Genomic DNA, 21,952 nt, shown 5'->3' with positions numbered 1-21,952 from the left:
TACCCTCAATGTTTCTGGGCCGTCAAACAAACTAACCCAACCCTTTATTACACATTGCAGATTGCAAACTACAATGACATCGGTTACACGATTTATCGGCGCATATTTTTATTGGTGGTTTCTGTCGAATATCCGTTTCTCAGCCATATCCAACTTTCAAATGAGAAAAACATATTTCATAAGATTTGAATTAAATAAACAAAAATCGTGAAACCAGTCGGCTAATATAGACGCATGAAGACCATTAGAAATTGTATGTTTGTAAACGAGGTTGACACATTACATTTAGGCAGCAAAAATGCATTAGATTACATGATAATAATAATGCTATGTAAGTAAACCTGGTATCTAATTTGAATATATTTTTTGAATTTGAATCTAAGAAAATAATACAATAAAATTAACGCCGTCAGAATAATACGCAATGAGAAAACAGGAATATTCAAAGAGTTTTAATATTATATAGATGTGCGTGGAACTATATTTACATTCGGCGCACGCAAATATATAATGTGTGTACATTTTTCAAATTGTAATTGTGCCTGTGATTGAAGTTTATAATGACAAAGATTACAGAATTATTGGGTACACCACTTTCGAACCAGGACACACACACATACACACATACACACATACAGACACACACATACAAACACATACACACACATATATGAATATGAAATAATTTTAGTATAGTATACGAGTATATACTATATATAACATATCTCTATATTTCCCTATCCCATTGGCGAGTATAACTTTCTATTTAAAACCCGTTTAATGCGTGATTTCAGAAAGTATTTGCTTAGTGTCGCCTTCCATACAGTTTTCCATTTTATCCGGCTCAACAGCGTCACCGAAGAGACTCCTCATCTATATAGAAATCGACGAAATTCTCACTCTTATGCCCAGATTAACTACCACTATAACCCACTTCATATGTATATATTTCAGAAAAGTATTATTTCAAATTGTTGCTCTTGCTGTGCACGGTCATATACTTTACATATTCAATACTCACTTAAACTAAACTTTATTTGTTAACGTGTTTTCATTGGTTATTCCAAAACAATTTTGTTACATTCGTGACTGACTCGCCATTTGATTAGCAGACTACACCACCGTGTACAAAAAACGACCTCATGGTTTATACTGAAAACATTATTTATATTTATACCAAAAACATTATTTATATATACCAAACATTATTTATATATATATATATATATATATATATATATATATATATATATATATATATATATATATATATATATATACCAAAAACATTACTTATATTTTGATGCTTCATTATGTTTTCTTAATTTTCTATTACAATTGTAAAATCACAATTTGAAAGGGTGGATAATTTACTTATGAAACTTTTAGTTTTTCCTTTTAATGTTTTCATGAACTTAAAAAAATTGGTCGAACGACCATGTATCGTAAGACAGGCTGCAGACATAGCAGCTTGTTGTAGACGCAGCCTGCGAACTGGTAATTGAGGGGCGAGAAACGGAAGGGTGCGTCCATATTTTAGCTAACTTGGAAAATTACGTGTCCCTGTTTTGGTGATAAATATAACGATTACACTATTTGCATAAATCCGACATTCATTCTATTTTTAATGAGTTTGAAGGCGCATATTACAATCCAGTTAGATCATTGAGTATCATTCTTCGAGGCATTACTACCTAGTTTCGGAGGGGATATAGGTTCCTATTTATTTCCCTCCTCACGAGAGCAGAGTTAGACACAATATCCGTTTTTAATATAAAGGCCCTCCGGATAGGAACCCAAAAAATTGTCTCAGTCTGGGAAAATTTAATCTCGACTGGCCGAGAACAGAAAAAGTGAAGTGTGATATCAGAACAAATACTACACTTTTATTCTTTTGAATTGTACGGAACGAAACAAAACAACAAAAAAGTTTGGAACAAGGCCATTTAAAAATTGAAGAGGGGAATTCCTGGTCATCCTAGGCACTTTGTTCTTAACCAAAAGGCCAAGGAGGCATAGATATTGAATGTCGTCTGTGACTATCCATTTAGTGAACATATGCTAAAGTGTAGTATATATATATATATATATATATATATATATATACCCACACATGTGTATACACATACATACATCACTATATATATATATATATATATATATATGTGTGTGTGTGTGTGTGTGTGTGTATGTGTGTGTGTGTGTGTGTACTATATGTACACTGCGTGTAAAATTATTTACGAGATAACATTTTTTTACCAGTTTCAGAAAATTGCAGGCAGTTTCGTATCAAAAGCTTCGGAAACGCTGGCAAGCTGAGCTGCGCATACTGTGAAATTTTCGTACTGTTCCGCGCAATGTAAACAACTTGCCATCGTAATTGCTGAATCCACAGTATTTGAGGTGCGTCAAATTATTAACAAGGAAGTTTGTTTCGTCAATAAAATGGATCGTAAAGGTGGTTTGAGTAGTTCTGAAAAGATTACTATTACAGAACAGCTAGAAAAAAGTAAAACTACCCTCGAAATATCGAAAATGATAGGAAGGTACACTCGAACTGTAAAGAACTTTTTCAAGGACCCTACAAAGGTACGTAAGAGAGCTGATAAAGGTAAATCTAGAGTTGTTTTATACCATTCTCCATTCCAAATTAAACGTGAAGTTGTTAAGAAGCCTAGGCAGGCAAGTCAAGAAGTCTTTGACCAAGCTGGATTGAAGAAAAGTACTCGATTTAGCCTTCTGAAGGAAATGGCAAAGTCTGTCAAGCCTGTGACAAAGCCTCTATTAACGCAACATCACATAATAAAACGATTGAAATGGGCAGAGGACAACATGAAAACGGATTTTTCCAAAGTTTTGTTCACAGATATAGTGCATGTCACTCTTGATGGCCGAGATGTCTGGAGCAAGGATAGATGGGTCGTAGATGTACGACATCTTCATCAGCGTTTAAGGCGCCAACAAAGTAGTGGTGGGATAATGATTTGGGTTGGGATTATCAGAGGTATTTAGTTGGCCCATGGAGATTCATAGAAGGCGTTAAAATGACGTCAAATGCTTACATAGCTTTTCTGAAGGAGCACTTTGAACCATGGCTGAAGAAGCAAAGGGTGACGTTCAGAGGAACCATTATTTTTATGAAGGATAATGCTTCTTCGCATGCAACAAACAAAAGCAAAGAGTATTTGAAACAACTGGGGTTCTCTGGGCTACGGAAGATGGTGTGGTCTGCGAATTCACCAGATTTGAACCCAATTGAGAGTATCATGAAGCGACCTCCATATGCAAGTGGACTCCAATTTAAGAGCAAAGATGAGTTGTGGGATACTCTCCAAGAAGTATCGCAAGGAATAACCGTTGATGGAATAACAAATTTGACTTATTCTGTGGAGCAACCTCTTTTCAAGTCATTCATGAAAAATGATCGCATAGCCCCTACTAAGTATCTCAAAGTAGAAATTGCTATGTAGTTACTGTGTTCTAAGCATTTTCCTAGTCCATTTAAATATTGAAAATTATTTCAATAAAAAGTTATGGGTATATTTCGTTTTTTCTCAACCTTGTTAATAACTTGGCACACTGAAATCAACAGATATTCCTATCTTCTGCCATAGTTTCGCTAATACTGATTTGAATACTTTTTTTGACTGAAGTAGCTGAATAGTATTGTACGGTCTTTGTCAAGGATTCATGGGTTTTTATTCACTAGTTCCTTAAATATTAAAAAAAATATAAATTCGTTAATAATCTGATACGCAGTGTGTGCATATATATATATATATATATATATATATATATATATATATATATATATATATATATATATACTATATATATATATACTACTTCATTTACTCACATAAATTAATATACGAAAGTATAAATTTATGCGTAAACTTTAAGTATCTACTTCAACAGTGCTCAATACGGAGGTAGAGCTAGTTAATAAGTTATAAAATATATATGGCTATTAAGCTACACTGAATATTCCTCGTTTCATCCACTCTAGGATTCTTCAGGCTTCAGACCTGAAGAATCCTAGAGTGGATGAAACGCGGAATATTCAATGTAGCTTAATCGCCATATATATATTTCATAACTTGCTATATATATATAATTATTAATTAAATTACTTTTCTTTATTATATATATATATATGTATATATATATATATATATATAATAAAGAAAAGTAATTTTCTTGAAGCATTGCTGGCCAATAGATATGAAAGAGCATAAGAAAACTATAGCAATGCAGGGAACCAGCTGTTGTATTGGCGTAACGTATGAACAAAAATAGACAAACAAAAAAAAGGTCTTATTTGTTTTCTTATTTTATTTAACTTTGTATATCCATTTATTTTTTTAAGATAATCACGATACAAATAATAAAATGTGAACTTATTGTTTGATGTAACAGAGATGGCGGCGGTCTTCCAAGATAACATTGTAATATTCTACTCAATGTTCAAATTACGTGCATTGTTCTGGCAACACGTTAAGAAGTTAATTAAATCTAATAAGCTGTAAAGCAGAGATTTACGCGTAGGCTTTTTTAACTGATATAATCAATAATATAGACCTTTTCAGTAATATACTTATTTAATTTAATTTAATGATTTTTTAAATTTTGCTTTATCTACTTCTCATTTAGGTTATTCTTTACTTTCAAAAAGTTTTTTTTAGCAAACCAGTGATTATTTAAATTTCGAACGGAAATGAGTGATGCTTTGAATCTATAATAAGGGCAACACAGAAAATACCATTAAGAACATCGTTGCCAGGTTATAACGCAATGATGTTCCTATTTACTTCCCTCCCCACGAGGGCAGAATATGACACTAGGTCGGTTTTAAATGTGAGGAAAACCCAGCTCCCGAAAGAAGGGCGCTCTGGATAGGAACAAAGATATAAATTGTCTCAGCCATGAAATTTATTTTCATCCAATAAAGGTTTCTCCTCCACGTACCAAGGACAAAAAATGTGAAGCGTCTCATCAGAACATATACTACAACATGATCTTTGCCCAACGGCCAAGTATGGGCGTTGCTATGAGATTTATTTAGTTTACTCAAATACACTGTCTTTCTTCTTCTTCTTCTTCTTATTATTATTATTATTATTATCATTATTATTATCATTATTATTATTATCTTGGTGTTATCTTGACTTTTTTGCTTCTAATGCATTTGGTCCTAATTTATTCACCAATTTTCAATTATTTCTAATTATTTGTTTTATATCATTTTATTTCTAACTTAGATTTTAATTCCATTTATTTATTTGTTAATATTTTAATTTCTCTCTCTCTCTCTCTCTCTCTCTCTCTCTCTCTATATATATATATATATATATATATATATATATATATATAGCTCCATATACACACATACACACATACATACACACACGTATAGATATAAATGTATGTGCATAATTTAATGTATTTTAAAGTTATTATTTATTTTTCGTTTATTCTTTTTTATTTTATTTATATTTTCTCTAATATGGATCGACTATGATGCCACCCAACAGGAAGGATTGTTAATTGTATACGAGTTGCCACATGCATGTACCTATATATTGTTTGAAATATGCTGAATCCTTATAAATTTACTATTTTCACTAGAATATATAAATTTGGAGTAGTATAGGATACAAAATATATAGAGATATATAGGGATGGGCATGATTGTTTCGAGAGGCCGGGATGTTGTAGCATTATTATAGGGTTTAGTGGGGGTAGTGTCAGACCCGTGTAGGCTAACGTGTAGTTAATGGCGTGTATATACACATATACATATTCATAAATGTATATATAAATACACACATACACAAATGTATACGCATGTACCCGAAAGACAACAAAATTAATAGCAACCTGTAATTACATCGAGTTTCATAAACAAGACGATTCATATAAATAAAAGGTGAAGTATAATTCACTAAGCATATTTCTCCATAACACACACACACACACACACACACACATATATATATATTATTATTATTATTATTATTATTATTATTATTATTATTATTATTATTATTTACTATAATAATTATAAAATACCTACAGACACTAGTGTTTCACCATTTCGGGAATCATCAGTGCAGAGTGTCACGATTAACGCCAATCGAGAGATACGAACCCCAGCAACAGGTCATGTCTGGCTTCATTAGCAAGGACTCGAACCACTAGGCTACCGCAAACTGCGAGAGATACAAGTTGAATTTAAACATTTATTCTTATTAGATACTTCTAGCGTCAGTTAGCGATCTTATTATATGACAATCTGTGCGTATAATATAATATAATATAATATAATATATATATATATATATATATATATATATATATATATATATACTGTGTGGGGTGCACATTATTTTACATGCTAACTCACATATCACAGAATTGTTCTTCAGAATAATGTGTTAATAAATTTAAAGTTGTGTTTATTTATTTATATGCATATGCAATATATTGTTATAAGTTTCATTTCTAAATAAGTAGCAACTTGATTGTGTCCACATTTTATTACTGGAGTACAATTATTACTCACTCAAAAGCTATAAATTTAACTGTTGTACTCTTCGGAAATATCTGAAAGAGCTACGTGGTAACAATTTAAGTAACGTTTTTTTTTGTTTCCTTAACTGTTATATAGTTTAATCTTATTTACAATTGCGAATTTTTCGGCGTTAATTTTGATTTATGCAAGTCTGCGATATATAGGAGTTAACACACATAGGGATTTTAACTGCATTTAAAAAAAATATCTTTATTATTATAATATAAATTATAATATCTTTATTATTATAATATAAATTATAATATCTTTATTATTATAATATAAATTTTAAAAATTAAATATTCAAAGCCTGTTTAGATTATATATATATATATATATATATATATATATATATATATATATATATATATATATATATATGGCACCTTGAAGACTGTGTATTTATACAGTAACCGCGAGGTATCATCCTGGGCCTAACGCTCTCCATCAGTGATCAACCAAATCATATTCTTAGATCATTCGTAAACATTTATTCAGATGAAACCTCAAACTTGGTAAGATTTCAAAGATCAGCAATGACCAATATCTTTCTCTCCCCCCCTCTCTCTCTCTCTGCCTCTCTCTCTCCTTCTCTATCTCTTTTGTGATCTTAAGAACGTAGTTTAATGGGGGGAAATATATGGTTAATTTGAATGCATTGAAAATAATCGTTCTGAACTCGTCACGCCTCAATTGAAATGAATAGCTTTCATCTTGGAGAAGCTCAATATCCTTTTGCGACTGGCCCTCACTCCTGATCTGAAATGGAGCACACAAATCAAATGCGTTGCCAAGATACCTAGAAAAAATGGTCAATAGAAGGTATTACACAGCCGATGAGATCCTCTATATGAATAAGAGCCAGGTGCGTCCTAAATTGATATACTATTACTAGATATGGGCACGGGCTGCTCGGCGTGTCTATCCTGTCTTGATAGAGTTCAAAAGTGGCCTTGAAACCAAGTGGGAGATACCCATTTCTCTTCGATGCACTCTCTTTCCCACGAAAAAGATTTTGCGAACCTGTGTCTGTTCTATCGTTAGTTTCATGACAAATGCTCGACTGAACTTCAATCTATGATTCCTCCTAGCGAAACTTTTACAAAAACACTCGTTTAGGTACAACTACTATATATGATTGTTCCAAACTCTCTATCTCTGCCTATATATAAATGCAGATTCCACGAAAGAATATTCTTTCCTATCACTGCCTGACTATGGAACACTGTTCGGCTGACCTGATTCACGGTTGAATACAACGTGGTAGCCTAAATTTCAACCTAAACAAAGTGTTGCTGTGCCGTCCCCATAAATAATAAAATTCTACCCAATTTACAACATTAACGATTATTACACTTACCTCTTACATACATTATCCTCGAGTGGCCTTCGTGTGAGTGTCAAGTAAACGCACACGCATATATATATATATATATATATATATATATATATATATATATATGTAATCTCTCTCTCTCTCTCTCTCTCTCTCTCTCTCTATATATATATATATATATATATATATATATATACTATAAAGGCACTTTGTTTGTGGCTATGTATGTGTATGTGAGATTTCGTTTTCTATGCACTTGAAAACGACTGGGCCGTTTTTATGAAATATCTCATTAAGGTACTTTATGTACCTGGCAGTGCTCTTAAATAGGTTTTGTATTGGAGTGTCTTCGATGTGTAACCATGAACGACAAATTAGAATAATCCGATGATAGAAAGGACAGGCGATTTTGACCAAATATTATAGCTTACACAGGCTAACATCATAAGTGCGTTTGAGAAGTTTTATTTTCACACAAGCAGAAAGGCTCAACATATAAAACCAACAGTAGGATCGTTAATAGTACAGAGGCGAGTTAGAAATAAATGTTTCTGTTTAAAGAAAAATCGTACCATGATACTTGACTTTTTCTTTTTAAACTTAAATTCAAACCATTATCAGTGCACAAGCAGTAAGGCCAGAGATATAAATTGATATTTGATATTTTGATATGACAGGAGTGCGTTCGAAATGAATCTATATACTAGGAAAAGTACCTGTCGTTGACTGGGTTCTAAAACAGAAAATGGACTCTGATTTATGAAACTATGATAGGTTATGAAAAGGAAGGGTTGTAATGAGACAGCTTCGAATTTGGGGGTATCAAAACCAAAGCAAATTATGATGAAAGTAAAAATAAAATAGATAAACCCCATAATTTATTATACCATACCTGTTCACACTGAAACACTTATCACAATATTCTGTGGATCTATATTAAAAAACCTTGTAAAACTTTGTGACATATTTCCTTTCTATGGAGGTCAGGTGCGAACGAACACCCCATAATTTTATTATACCATATTTCTTCAAACTCCAACATAATTATCAATGTATACTTACGCAGATAAATATTAAAAGTCTTTATTAAAGTTTGTGCCTATTTCCATTCCATGGAGGCCAGGCGCGAACGCAGACCCCACAATTTTATTATACCATCTCTATTTAAGTTAAAACATACTTATCAAAGTATTCTTATGTACATCTATATCAAAAACACTTGTAAACGTTATTTTTTTAATTTTTAATTTTTTTATTCCCATACTTTTTGACCAGGCGCGAAAGCAGACCCCACAATTTTAATGAACCATTGTTCTGTCAGATCAAACATACCCATTCCTGTGTCTCGATACATCTTATATGTAATCAGTTTTTTTTAAATACTCAACCATATTCGTGACCAGGTATTTATTTGCTCCACCACCGAGCAAATTAGGCACAAAACCGATTTTTAATGTGAGGAATGAAGGGGAAATGGGGACCAACTCCCCGGGGAGTAGGAGAGCTGGATGGTGACAATTGATATGAAGGGTTGCCCCTACATTGACCAAGGTCTTATATGTGGGGTTGCCCCCACATATGGTCTTTGCTTGCAGTATCTGCCGGAACAGATGGTATTTATTTGCTCCCCCACTGAGCAAATTAGGCACAAGGCCGTTTTTAATGTGAGGTAAAAACCAGCTCCCCTAAAAGTAGGCAAAAAGGGGGCACTCTGGTTACCAAAAATAATAATTGTCCCAGTATAGAGGGTTTCCCCTCCATTGACTGGTACAAATTATCTTAAGTGCAGCATCTGCCGGAACAGATGGTATTTATTTGCTCCCCCACTGAGCAAATTAGGCACAAGGCCGTTTTTAATGTGAGGTAAAAACCAGCTCCCCTAAAAGTAGGCAAAAAGGGGGCACTCTGGTTACCAAAAATAATAATTGTCCCAGTATAGAGGGTTTCCCCTCCATTGACTGGTACAAATTATCTTAAGTGCAGCATCTGCCGGAACAGATGATATTTATTTGCTCCCCCACTGAGCAAATTAGGCACAAGGCCGTTTTTAATGTGAGGTAAAAACCAGCTCCCCTTAAAGTAGGCAAAAAGGGGGCACTCTGGTTGCCAAAAATAATAATTGTCCCAGTATAGAGGGTTTCCCCTCCATTGACTGGTACAAATTATCTTAAGTGCAGCATCTGCCGGAACAGATGATATTTATTTGCTCCCCCACTGAGCAAATTAGGCACAAGGCCGTTTTTAATGTGAGGTAAAAACCAGCTCCCCTAAAAGTAGGCAAAAAGGGGGCACTCTGGTTACCAAAAATAATAATTGTCCCAGTATAGAGGGTTTCCCCTCCATTGACTGGTACAAATTATCTTAAGTGCAGCATCTGCCGGAACAGATGATATTTATTTGCTCCCCCACTGAGCAAATTAGGCACAAGGCCGTTTTTAATGTGAGGTAAAAACCAGCTCCCCTTAAAGTAGGCAAAAAGGGGGCACTCTGGTTACCAAAAATAATAATTGTCCCAGTATAGAGGGTTTCCCCTCCATTGACTGGTACAAATTATCTTAAGTGCAGCATCTGCCGGAACAGATGATATTTATTTGCTCCCCCACTGAGCAAATTAGGCACAAGGCCGTTTTTAATGTGAGGTAAAAACCAGCTCCCCTTAAAGTAGGCAAAAAGGGGGCACTCTGGTTACCAAAAATAATAATTGTCCCAGTATAGAGGGTTTCCCCTCCATTGACTGGTACAAATTATCTTAAGTGCAGCATCTGCCGGAACAGATGATATTTATTTGCTCCCCCACTGAGCAAATTAGGCACAAGGCCGTTTTTAATGTGAGGTAAAAACCAGCTCCCCTAAAAGTAGGCAAAAAGGGGGCACTCTGGTTACCAAAAATAATAATTGTCCCAGTATAGAGGGTTTCCCCTCCATTGACTGGTACAAATTATCTTAAGTGCAGCATCTGCCGGAACAGATGATATTTATTTGCTCCCCCACTGAGCAAATTAGGCACAAGGCCGTTTTTAATGTGAGGTAAAAACCAGCTCCCCTTAAAGTAGGCAAAAAGGGGGCACTCTGGTTACCAAAAATAATAATTGTCCCAGTATAGAGGGTTTCCCCTCCATTGACTGGTACAAATTATCTTAAGTGCAGCATCTGCCGGAACAGATATAACACTTTGATCTTGACCAGAAGGCCACGAAGATGGCCTATTCGTAACCAGACACACACACACATTCAGCTTTATATTATATTTAGATGTATATATATATATATATATTTATATATATATATATATATATATATTTATATATATATATAGTTAAAGGCGCTTCAGTGTTGCTAGATAAGTCAAGTGTTGTTATTGGCACTCGAAATCCGATCGCAACCTCTAGGCAATTAGTAGTGCAGATAACCTTTGTGCTTTAAATATCATTTTATAAGTAACATAAATTAAGCGTGCTATTTTCTTTGAACATTCCCATTCTATTCTATACGAAGAATAATGTTTTACACTAAGTTTTACACTTAGCTAGAAGTCATATATATATATATATATATTATATATATATATATACACACACATATATATACACGTACATATATACACGCATATATATACATTCATATATATATATATATGCATATATATAAATACATATATATATATATATACAGGCATATATAAATACACGCAGATTTATATACATTCATATATATACACACATATATATATATGGAGAGAGAGACATAGATAGATAGATAGATAGATAGATAGATAGATATGGATATACAGATAGATAGATATAGATATATCATATAGAATCCATCGTTAAAATATTGAGCATTATCATATGTATTCAATTACTTATGTCTTTGGTGTCACTACCGTATATTAGTAACATTTACTCCTAATCCTAATCGCATACTTTAGGAAAAAACAACTAATACATACATGTGTGAATGTGTGTGTTACAGAGAGAGAGAGAGAGAGAGAGAGAGAGAGGGGGTAGAGAGAGGAAGAGAAAGAATGAGCATGTTCTGTTGTGTTATCTTTATAGTAAATCATGGACCGACCGATGTTTGACATGCGATAGCTGTGGTTTCCCCCGTTTTTTCAAGTATCCGATTCTGTGCCTCCTGCCCCGCATCCAACAGTTTTAAACGACCGCAGCCTCCCACGACTCCGTGCTTAAAAGCTTTACATCATGTGATTGTTGATAGGTAGGCTCCAAGACCAAATTCTCAGAATTCTATGAAAATAAGATATCAGGGTTCTGTATCAAGCTTTCAACTGTTTGTTTTAGAAAACAGAAACACCCCCTAAATGACCTGGAATAATATTTGTGTATAACGAATCAACCGCCCTGTTTGCAATGAAGAATGCACACACGTAAAGATAGAACATTAAAAAAACTATAAAAGATAAACAATACGTGTTGATAGAACTGGGCTAAGAGCTAAAAGATAACACCTATTAAGTGGTTGGTCTGGAACGTGCATGTATATGTAATTGTATTGATAGGCTAGTGATTTAATGACGTGTGTAAATATTTTGATATCTTGTTGCATTGCCACAATGTTTCATATGTTTGCATGTTTAACAAGCACTTGAATTGAATGTGCTTCAATGGACTTACTGCACTTGTCCTTCGTCAAGATAAATACCCTCCATCAACTCGAATACCAAGATAATCGCACCCTCTTACTAAAGCGGTTCCTACATATCGGAAGATTTTTTTACTCTTAAAAGTTTCTTTTCCTTGGACTACTTTCTTTGGAATTGTATCCATGCTGCATGTGTCTTTGTCATAAAAACATGATCAATTAAATGTAATGTAAACGAAGACCTTGCTGCCCTAACCTCGCGCCCATACACTGTGCCCTATTTATAGTAGTGCCTTTGGCTTCAGTAGCAGTATGTTATTTTTCGGATAAATAAATTTAAAAAATCTCTATCTCTATCACCTGCGAAAACACTATGGGAACTTCGTCCTCTGTCCCATCGACGAAATGTTGTATCCCTCTGCTTGTTCTACAAGTACCTTAACGGTGAATGCTCTGACGAACTGCTAACACTTGTACCCCCTCGACGTAAATACCCCAACAAACCCGACAAGCAGTTAAATCCCACCTCTTCACAGTAGAGATCCCTAGATGTAAGAGAGCCGAAGTTCAAGTGTAACGTGAATTGAAACCTTGCTGCCCAACTCCCTACATAGTACCCTTGTAGCTTATGTCCCTGATAGTAGCCCTCTACATCAAAGTGGCAACATGCCTTTTTTGGGGTGAAAATGTAATTTTTAAAAAATAGTTCGGTATTTGGATTTTTTTCAGTTTTATTTCGCACTAGTTCTGTTCGACTATGGCTTGGAAGGCGTATTAAGTGCTTGTGATATTAAAAAGATTTTTCTAATAGAAATGATTTACAACACTTCTCACTAAACTGCTTCGACTGTGTGGTATTTGTAAAGTTCAATGAATGTTGTATACATCACTATCCTAATTTGGAATGGCCTTACTTTGAAATTGCTATCATGCAGTGCTTTAAAATATCCGGAATATAACATAACACTATCGTAGTTAAATAATCAAGCGTTAACTATTCTACACTTGCCGTGATGGAGTTTTAAATATGCTGACGCCCAACTAAAAACTTCCGGGGCTAAATTAGACACATTGTTGTCAAACCTCATTACCTCAAATTCGACACGCTGCTGTCAAAATCTAAATACTATCAAACTCGATAGTTATTAGAATTCGCAAATCCCAAACCCGACAGGCTGCTGTCACAACTTGCTACTCCAACATCCAACTTCAAATTTGGCTTTTTCTTAAAACTAGAACAAATCTCATTTGATTATAAGGTGACAAAATCGCAAGCATATAAAGAGAAACGGTAGCCATTTTTTCTTATCTTCATTCTTTTTGGCTGCGCCGGACACTACAGTCTACACTAAAACAGGTTTGTATATATATTTAAGAAATGTAATGACACATAACAACCTAGTCATACAAAAGTAGCTGCACCGACAGTCTATTCATACCGGACTTTATACATAAAATAATGTACGTATTTTATAAGAATCCATCAGGAACTACACATGCATATAATGCCACATACAGTTGTAGTCAAATGATATTTCCATTAGAGTTTGAGAATTCTTGTTATTACTCTAGAAGTGAGGAATGATCGAAATGGCTGGATATATACTTCTAAATAGTTGTGACAATTAAAAGGTACTTAGTTTCATACATTCAAATTTGCCTTGGATCATACATTCGTGACGGGTCGATAAATTACGTCTGACTCGGTAACCTCCGCAAAAATGTCGATACATTTGCCCAAGTAACTACTTTATTATTGTCGGCTTTTAAAACTTGAAAAACCCAATATTTAGAAAACACTCTATCAGTAATTTATTTTTACATATATTTAAAACCAAGTCCAAAACATTAAACATAAATGTATATGTTTTTCATACTTAACCACATAAATTCTAATTTTAACACTATTTTAAGCTACAATTAAAAAAAGAACTTTAGATAATAAAACATATAAATCTTCATAACTACCTTCCTTTAATCTGCACCTATCAAACTAATGTATGGCCAACTCACATGCGAACAGATCATATAAACGAAATGCTATTTCAACAATAAATGTGGCAGATCTATCAACCGACAACTCTCCTTTTCGAAATGCTTGGACGCATCTCAAAGAAGATGTTTTTTTTTACATAGGCATAACCACTTATCAAGGCACAAAGACCACTCGGGGATAAGGGTTAAGAGTGTACAGTAGAAATTGGACAATATAGTAATCGTTAGTAATGGACATTCGGTAAATTTATTAACTTAAGTTGAACGGCTCATTAAGAACTTGTTTACGTTGCCCTTGAATACAACCATATTATAGTCAGCTGGAACGCAGGAAAACGGAAGACAATTCCACAGACGTGCAGTTCTAAGAAAGAAGCTTTGTTCATGGAATCTACTTTAGGTTTAGGCACAGATAAAGAGTAGGTGGAATTATTGATAGTGTTTTCAGCTAGACGAGTGTTTCTTGTGAAAGTTTGGCGAGGGGGGACCATAGACTGAAGCTCAGTCGAGCACTTTCCATAAAAATAACGATAAAGCAGAGACCAACTCGCAACATCTTCTTTTAAACAGAAATCGTTCAAGACAAGACATGAAGCTAGTTGATTTAAAGTGCTAAAACTATTTCTACAAATAAAAAAAACAATAATTAGTGTGAGATGGATGAATTTCGTTTCCAAAACAGCAGTTTTCCTTTTCTTTTATCAGAAACGCCAATCATAGAATGTAGGATTATTCAAAATATGAACATGACATTCAAAATTGTTGATTAAATTTTAGCTTAGCATGTCAAAGTTATTACCAATTGATTACATGTCACTAAGCCACAGATTTAAAAACAGTGTGGCTTATATTGATTCGTGGACTTATCAAATGAAATGTCACAATTTCAAATTATTAAATGATTGGAGAAGTTTAGTAGTGAAACACGGTTCATTTTTTATCGACTAATAAACGACTTTAAAGTTTAGTTTTCTGGATACTTTTGTTTAAATGTCGTCTTTGATTTGATAAAAGATTGTTCATAATTAGTTTTCCAAGATTGGATTTTAAAATTAGGTCGTTCGAAATTACCAATGCTTGATGGTGAATATGAGCATCGATGACTGGTCGGTTATTGTCGAAATATAAATGAACGCGATAAAAATAAAGACAAATAAATGAACGGAGGCAATTTCAAAAAACGAAAATTCAGACTTTAAAAATTAAATGTTCATCCAATTTCATTCGAAATGAGCCTTTTCAAATTAGTAGTTTGATTTTTAATTTCAGGGAAACCTATTTATTGCCATCGATTGAATAACACAGATTTGGTGAAAATACTTGAACAAAAAAGGGAGGCATATTGTCATTAAATCTCAAAGAAAGACATTAGTCATTAAAAACGAAAACATAGAAATAAACGGCTGATGCGAGAACCCAAGGTTATTTACAATGGTAATTAAAAGAAATGACAAGAACTGGAACTCTGATTCTTTGGTCCTTAAACACTAAGAAAGAAATGCCTGTGATAATACCACTTTTGATCACTGCTTATAGCACTTGGATTACCAGTTAGTAGTCAGTGATAGTGACGCGTGTGAAAACCCATAGTTAGTAAAAGTCAAACTAACGCCAATAATTGTATGAGCACTACGAGTAAAAAGCGAATGAAAACCATTAAAAGCACGTGGATAACAGAGGAGATACAACGGATAGCTATACTAAAAAAAAAAACTTCCCAAATTATAATGAAAACCCTAGAATGTGAAAACCAACCACCATAAATTCTGAAAACTAACTAGCAACTAGGATACTGTCATCGAAATAAAAAATGACAGCAGATTACAACCACAGAGAATCAAACAACGTTAAGTTAATTACGGCGGCTATAAAACAAAACTAAAAAAATGGAGTGTGGGCATCGGATGGTACAGCACTTAATAGTTAGGAAGAGCCAAAGAGGATGGAAATATCGCAGAGAACAATGAGTAACCAGACGTTTGCTTGATGAGTTCGAACAGGACTAGGACCTTGAAGAAGCTTATTGATACGAAAATTATAATGAAGACCAATAGTTTTAGCCAGCGAGAAATTAATAGCAAGCGGCTGTTGCGATAACGCAAGTTAATTACCAAAGTTTATCGAAAAAAGATAGAGAATACTGAAAGCTTAGGCAGACTCGTTATCACTTAAATTCTAGCGCTTACTATCGGCTGTTATTTGTGACTATCCTCTTATGAATACCTGTTTGCGAACTACTAGTGAGTAGTGGTAATAATAATAATAATAATAATAATAATAATGATGATGATGATGATGATGATGACGACGATGATGATGATGATGATGATGATGATGGTGATGATGATGATGATGATGATAATAATAATAATAATAATAATAATAATAATAATAATCTAACTCCGGCATGGACAAAGAAGAAATCAGTCACTAGAATCATAAGAAAATGAAACTGATAAATAGAACTAACGATTGGCAAATGTATTGCTGACCAACCCTACATAATATGAAAGCAAGAGTGAATAGGATCAGTAAATACAGGAAGCGTTTCGTATGATACATAATCAAAACAAGAAAAGTATATATCAAAACGTATAAATACTGACCGTAGCAACAAAGGGCAAGAGAGAAAAATTACTAATAAACGTAACAGTGAAAATAAAGAAGACAAGAAAATGAATTGGTGATTTATTATTCTGAATCCAAATGACATGAACGAAAATACACAGAAGAATACGAACAGTCAAACAGAAAACAACAACAAAAATACTATCGATTCTGAGAGCTGTAGTAAACAACATGATTCGACTGAACTATACTAATGCTAGAATAAACTGAATTTAGTGAAAATGATAGAATTAAAATTTGTGGATGAAACGGTTCATCACATAAATATGACTGCAACAAAGAAGCTAATAAAATATAAACAAGATAAACACAATTTCTTGAAAATAGCATTCCATGAACAGTGCATTCGTCTGTACTTTAACTCTTTAATAAAATGCAAGAGCAGACCCGAAAATTGTGAAACATATTAAAATCTGGGCCATAAGGTAGAAACGTAAACTCATCCAAATGAGAAAACAAGACGTGATAAAAAATACAAAAAAAAACAAAAACAAAAAAACGTAGATTTCGCTGTATAGAAAAGTAATTAATAGTTTTTGATTCCGTATTAATCATGAAACTAAGTTCTGTATAATTGAGAACAATTCCGATAAGTTAGCCACAGAAATGCGGAACAAAAGATTTGATCATGATCTAAACTCACGAACCAATAAGAATCAACTTTTTTTACGATTATGATTAGTGGTTCTGTTACATCATGACCAATGCGATCTTTGGTAAAATTGATTTCATTCTATGGAATAAATGAAAAAATACTAACAAGCATGGTTAATAGACAATAATTACAACCTGAATTTATTTCAATGGTTTTACAAATTGCCTTCACCTATCCCCTCGATTTGAGATTGAAAACTTAGTACTGTACATTATTAAAATCCATTTTTGGAGTGAACACTCGATAAACATCATTAAACAAATAAAACAGACAACAAGCCTATATTCCCGACTAATAAAATTTAGCATTGAGGACTATCGAAATGATTTCCATATGTATCATATATATTCATACATATATATTCATACATATATATTCATACATATATATTCATACATATATATTCATACATATATTCATTATATATTGTTTTGTAGGTGTGCTAACTGTATATTACAAGCGTTTCTTTGTTGAAACATATTGCCGGGCGGAGTAATTAGTAAGATACAACCAATATTTTTACTCCTTACGAAACCACATACTGGATTTAGGGGAGCATAAACACATCCGTTCGTCTATGAAAATCACACACGATATAACTTTCATAACTTAAACGGAAATTAACCTTCACAGTATAAATGAATAACTTATAAATAGCATAAATAAATAAGCTATTAATAAAATGAATTAAATGAAATACAAATTAAATAAAGAATAAATTTAATAAATCAACTTTAAATAATATTTCTAAATAGTGCAATTAAAACGATTCTATTACAGAAAATAATTAATAACATGTAGCTCATAATTAAAATCGACTTTCTTTAATGTAACATGACAATGATGTTACTCATTAAGTGTAGAGTTTTTAATGCATAGAATATATAAAACATCATGCGGAAATAAAAGTGTATGTAAAGCCATTTTTAGTATGAAAATGTATTTGTAAAGCAATATACCTTTTGTAGATATTAATTAAATTGTAAACAAACAAGCAAGAATACCACTTTATTATAATCTAATATATCAACGGCTGTCTGTGAGTATGTCTCCATATTTTCAAACTCTATCTCACCCGAAACTAAAAATCACAGAACGGTGCTAGGGGCCTCAAATGATAGGACTTTTTACAGATCGTTCTTTTATGGGTCTTTAGTCAGTTAAAATAGTTTTTAAGGGGTCAAAAATGCGTCAAAATTGAAAAAGAAATCGTTATACATTTTGTACATTCCTCTTAGTTTATTTTTAATTTTTAATTTTTAAACACTTATGTGCGTATCATATTGCTACAATGCTAACATCACCGCCTTTGAATGATACAGTTTCAGTTTTGATTCTGTTTCATGGCATTCAAATACTTTTTAAATTTATAAATCTTTACTCTATAATAATATATATGAAATCTGGAAGAAGCTAGACTAATATATAAAAAGCCATACATCTGTCTGTTTTTCTGTCTCCACATTTTCAAACTCTATCTCCCCAGAAACTCAAAGTTGCAGAGCGGCGCTAGGGCTTCAAATGATTGGATATTTTTATGGAGCATTCTTTTATGGGTCTTTAGCCGGTTAAAATATTTTTTAAGGGGTAAAAAAATGGGTGAAAATGTTAAAATATCCTTGTACATTTTATACATTCATTTTAATTTTTAATGACTCCGTATGCGTGTCATATTGGTACAGTGGTAACGTCACCAGCTTATAAAGTTTCTGTTTCGATTCAAGCTGATCGCACTCACATACTTATTTTTTACTTTTGAAATCACGACTCTGTAATAATACATACGAAATCTGAACGAATTAAAATATCATATTTAAGCATATTTTACACCCGGGAAGAACCGGACAACCTCTGCTAGTTTATTAATATTTTGTTTATTTATATTCCTGTATTTACTACAATAGTGTCTATTATATTAAAAGATGTTAGTAGTAGTAAGGATAGTAGTAGTAGTAGCAATCGAAAGAAAAGGGGGTATAGAAAAAAGAAGGAGGACAAATATACGATTAACCACATGAAATATTGGAATAAAAATGGTTTTCTTCATACTCGAAAAAATAGTATAACATAAAAAAATATTAAATATATATTAGAACAGTTTATAAGATTGTTAATAAGCTATATAGCCCGTATATTTAAAGTATTGTTTTACAAGAAATAAGTCTGCTGATAATCTGCGGGGAGGAAACGTGGATATCAATATTCTGAAATATTGAGCACTGTTAAAATAATTACTGAAAATATATATTTTTGTGTATATACTTGGAATAGATATTACATATATACATATATAACACAAATACTACTTTATATATGTATATGTATATATGATATAATCATAAATAATAATTATGCTGTATACCTACATATATATGGTTGCATATATATATATATATATATATATATATATATATACGTGTGTATATATTATACTAGCTGTATATAATCGTAAACGTAAGTTTTGACATTTTAAATAAAATAAAATTAAAGAAAAAACATGCGTTCATATTGACTTACAAAAACTTTCCTTCTCCTCGCAGTTGCCGGTAGAGGAGAGACAGAGTGTGATCGCTAGCAGAGCTATTTTCCACATTTTGGCGGTTTCAAATTCGCAAAATATGAAACTTTCTTGCTTTTCTAGTCGTTCGGCGCGTTTTGTATAAAAATCACCAAAAAGAAAAAAGAGGACGCCCCTTTCACAAAGGCGCAAGTCCCGCGACGATGGAGAACTATCAAAGACAACAACTGCCCTAGTGAATGACCGAAATATATCTGACACACAAAAAAGTCGTACCCTTCAGATCTTGTCAAAGACGGTACCACTGCTAAGCACCCCTTACTATCACCCTTTCATTCAACAACACCCATATCAAGAACCCCGCCCGCGCCCTCCTTGTTTCTATTTCTGTGAACGCCATAAGCCGGGTTTCTTCTTTCTTTTCTCTCTGATATATTTTTTTAATTTCTTATTTCTATCTTAGTTATTTACCGAGCGACCACAACAACCACAACAACCACTTTTGAATCTCGTTCCTAGTGAATTGACATACACATTTACACATAGAAACGCACAAACTGAGCACACACACACACACACACACACACATATATATATATGTATACATATATATATATATATATAACCACACATATTCATACATATACAAAGTAAATACTACATATGATTTCCCGATTGAAATCAAACAATCATAAACAAAAGTTATTTTTATATAAATATTTTATAGAGAGTCGTTCTTAAAGTAAAGCTGCTATTTTTAACTCAAGAGCTAAAACGTTGAAGAGCTACGGAGACGAATGTGGTATCATGAGAACGAGCGACTTATTTATTTTTCTACAGTTACAAACATTCTCAATACATTTTTCAACCTCTGTTGATGCCCCAGTGGGAAATGCCCAGGGCACGCTTGTTATCCTCGTATTTGTCCTCACTCTGAAATTGATGAACCCATCTCCTAACTCTATTTACATCAGCTTCATTGGATTCAATTTTTGTGAATGGAGGAGTTTAATAGAAAGCATGCCCTACTGACAGCGATTTATTACTTAGGGTCTTAATATCGTACAAAGAGAGATTAAATGTTCAGGTCATAAATGCTCAAGCTTAATCATCATAACAATGCAAATTGAAATCTCTGATTCATTGTGGCGGAATAAAATAGCATTACTTTTAGAATGTATCTCGTCATATTTGGTATTACTTAGATGTATATTACTTCTATTGATCGGACTATTATTCTTTTCTTGAGTTTTTATTTGTGAAACGTTTCGGTGGGATTGTCCTTCGACCGCCATCAGTCTTGTCGGTTGTTTTTTGGAAAAGAAAAGAGAAGAGTTACTGGGTCTGTAGATATTTTCAGATTTCTGTGAGTCAGTTTCCACTTTTTGGTCATTGTTTCCAATCTATAAGATAAAAAAATAATTGCTTGACAAAGAAGAAGCAATACTAAAAAAATCGACAGGGGGATTATCTCCCTTCCTTCGCCGGAATTTTAAGGTTGTACAATATTTGTTTTTGCCACAGTAAGAAACTCTCAAATGTTACTTAATTCCAGGTTTGGTCTGCTTAGTAATTTTTCTGATTCTTTTTTAGAATATGTGTTACCTCCTTCAGTCGCCTGACCATCCACTTTGCATCCCTGTC

At 33.1% G+C, this 21,952-nt stretch overlaps 1 protein-coding gene across 1 annotated transcript in view; it reads right to left on the bottom strand.

The window, feature by feature from the left end:
- LOC145277040 (protocadherin Fat 4-like) overlaps nt 1–20,603 on the bottom strand; it is a 1,076,063-nt gene extending 1,055,460 nt beyond the window's left edge. The window contains exon 1 of the mRNA XM_080128674.1: nt 20,308–20,603. Coding sequence (XP_079984800.1) covers nt 20,308–20,383 — 76 coding nt within the window. The 5' untranslated portion in view covers nt 20,384–20,603. The remainder of the gene's footprint in view (nt 1–20,307) is intronic.
- Nucleotides 20,604–21,952: the final 1,349 nt, after the last annotated feature.

Source organism: Euprymna scolopes, chromosome 5 (genome assembly GCF_053919585.1).
Source record: "Euprymna scolopes isolate OS-2025 chromosome 5, ASM5391958v1, whole genome shotgun sequence".
In the NCBI taxonomy this organism is placed as follows: domain Eukaryota; kingdom Metazoa; phylum Mollusca; class Cephalopoda; order Sepiida; family Sepiolidae; genus Euprymna; species Euprymna scolopes.
This window is presented reverse-complemented; position numbering and strand designations above follow the sequence as displayed.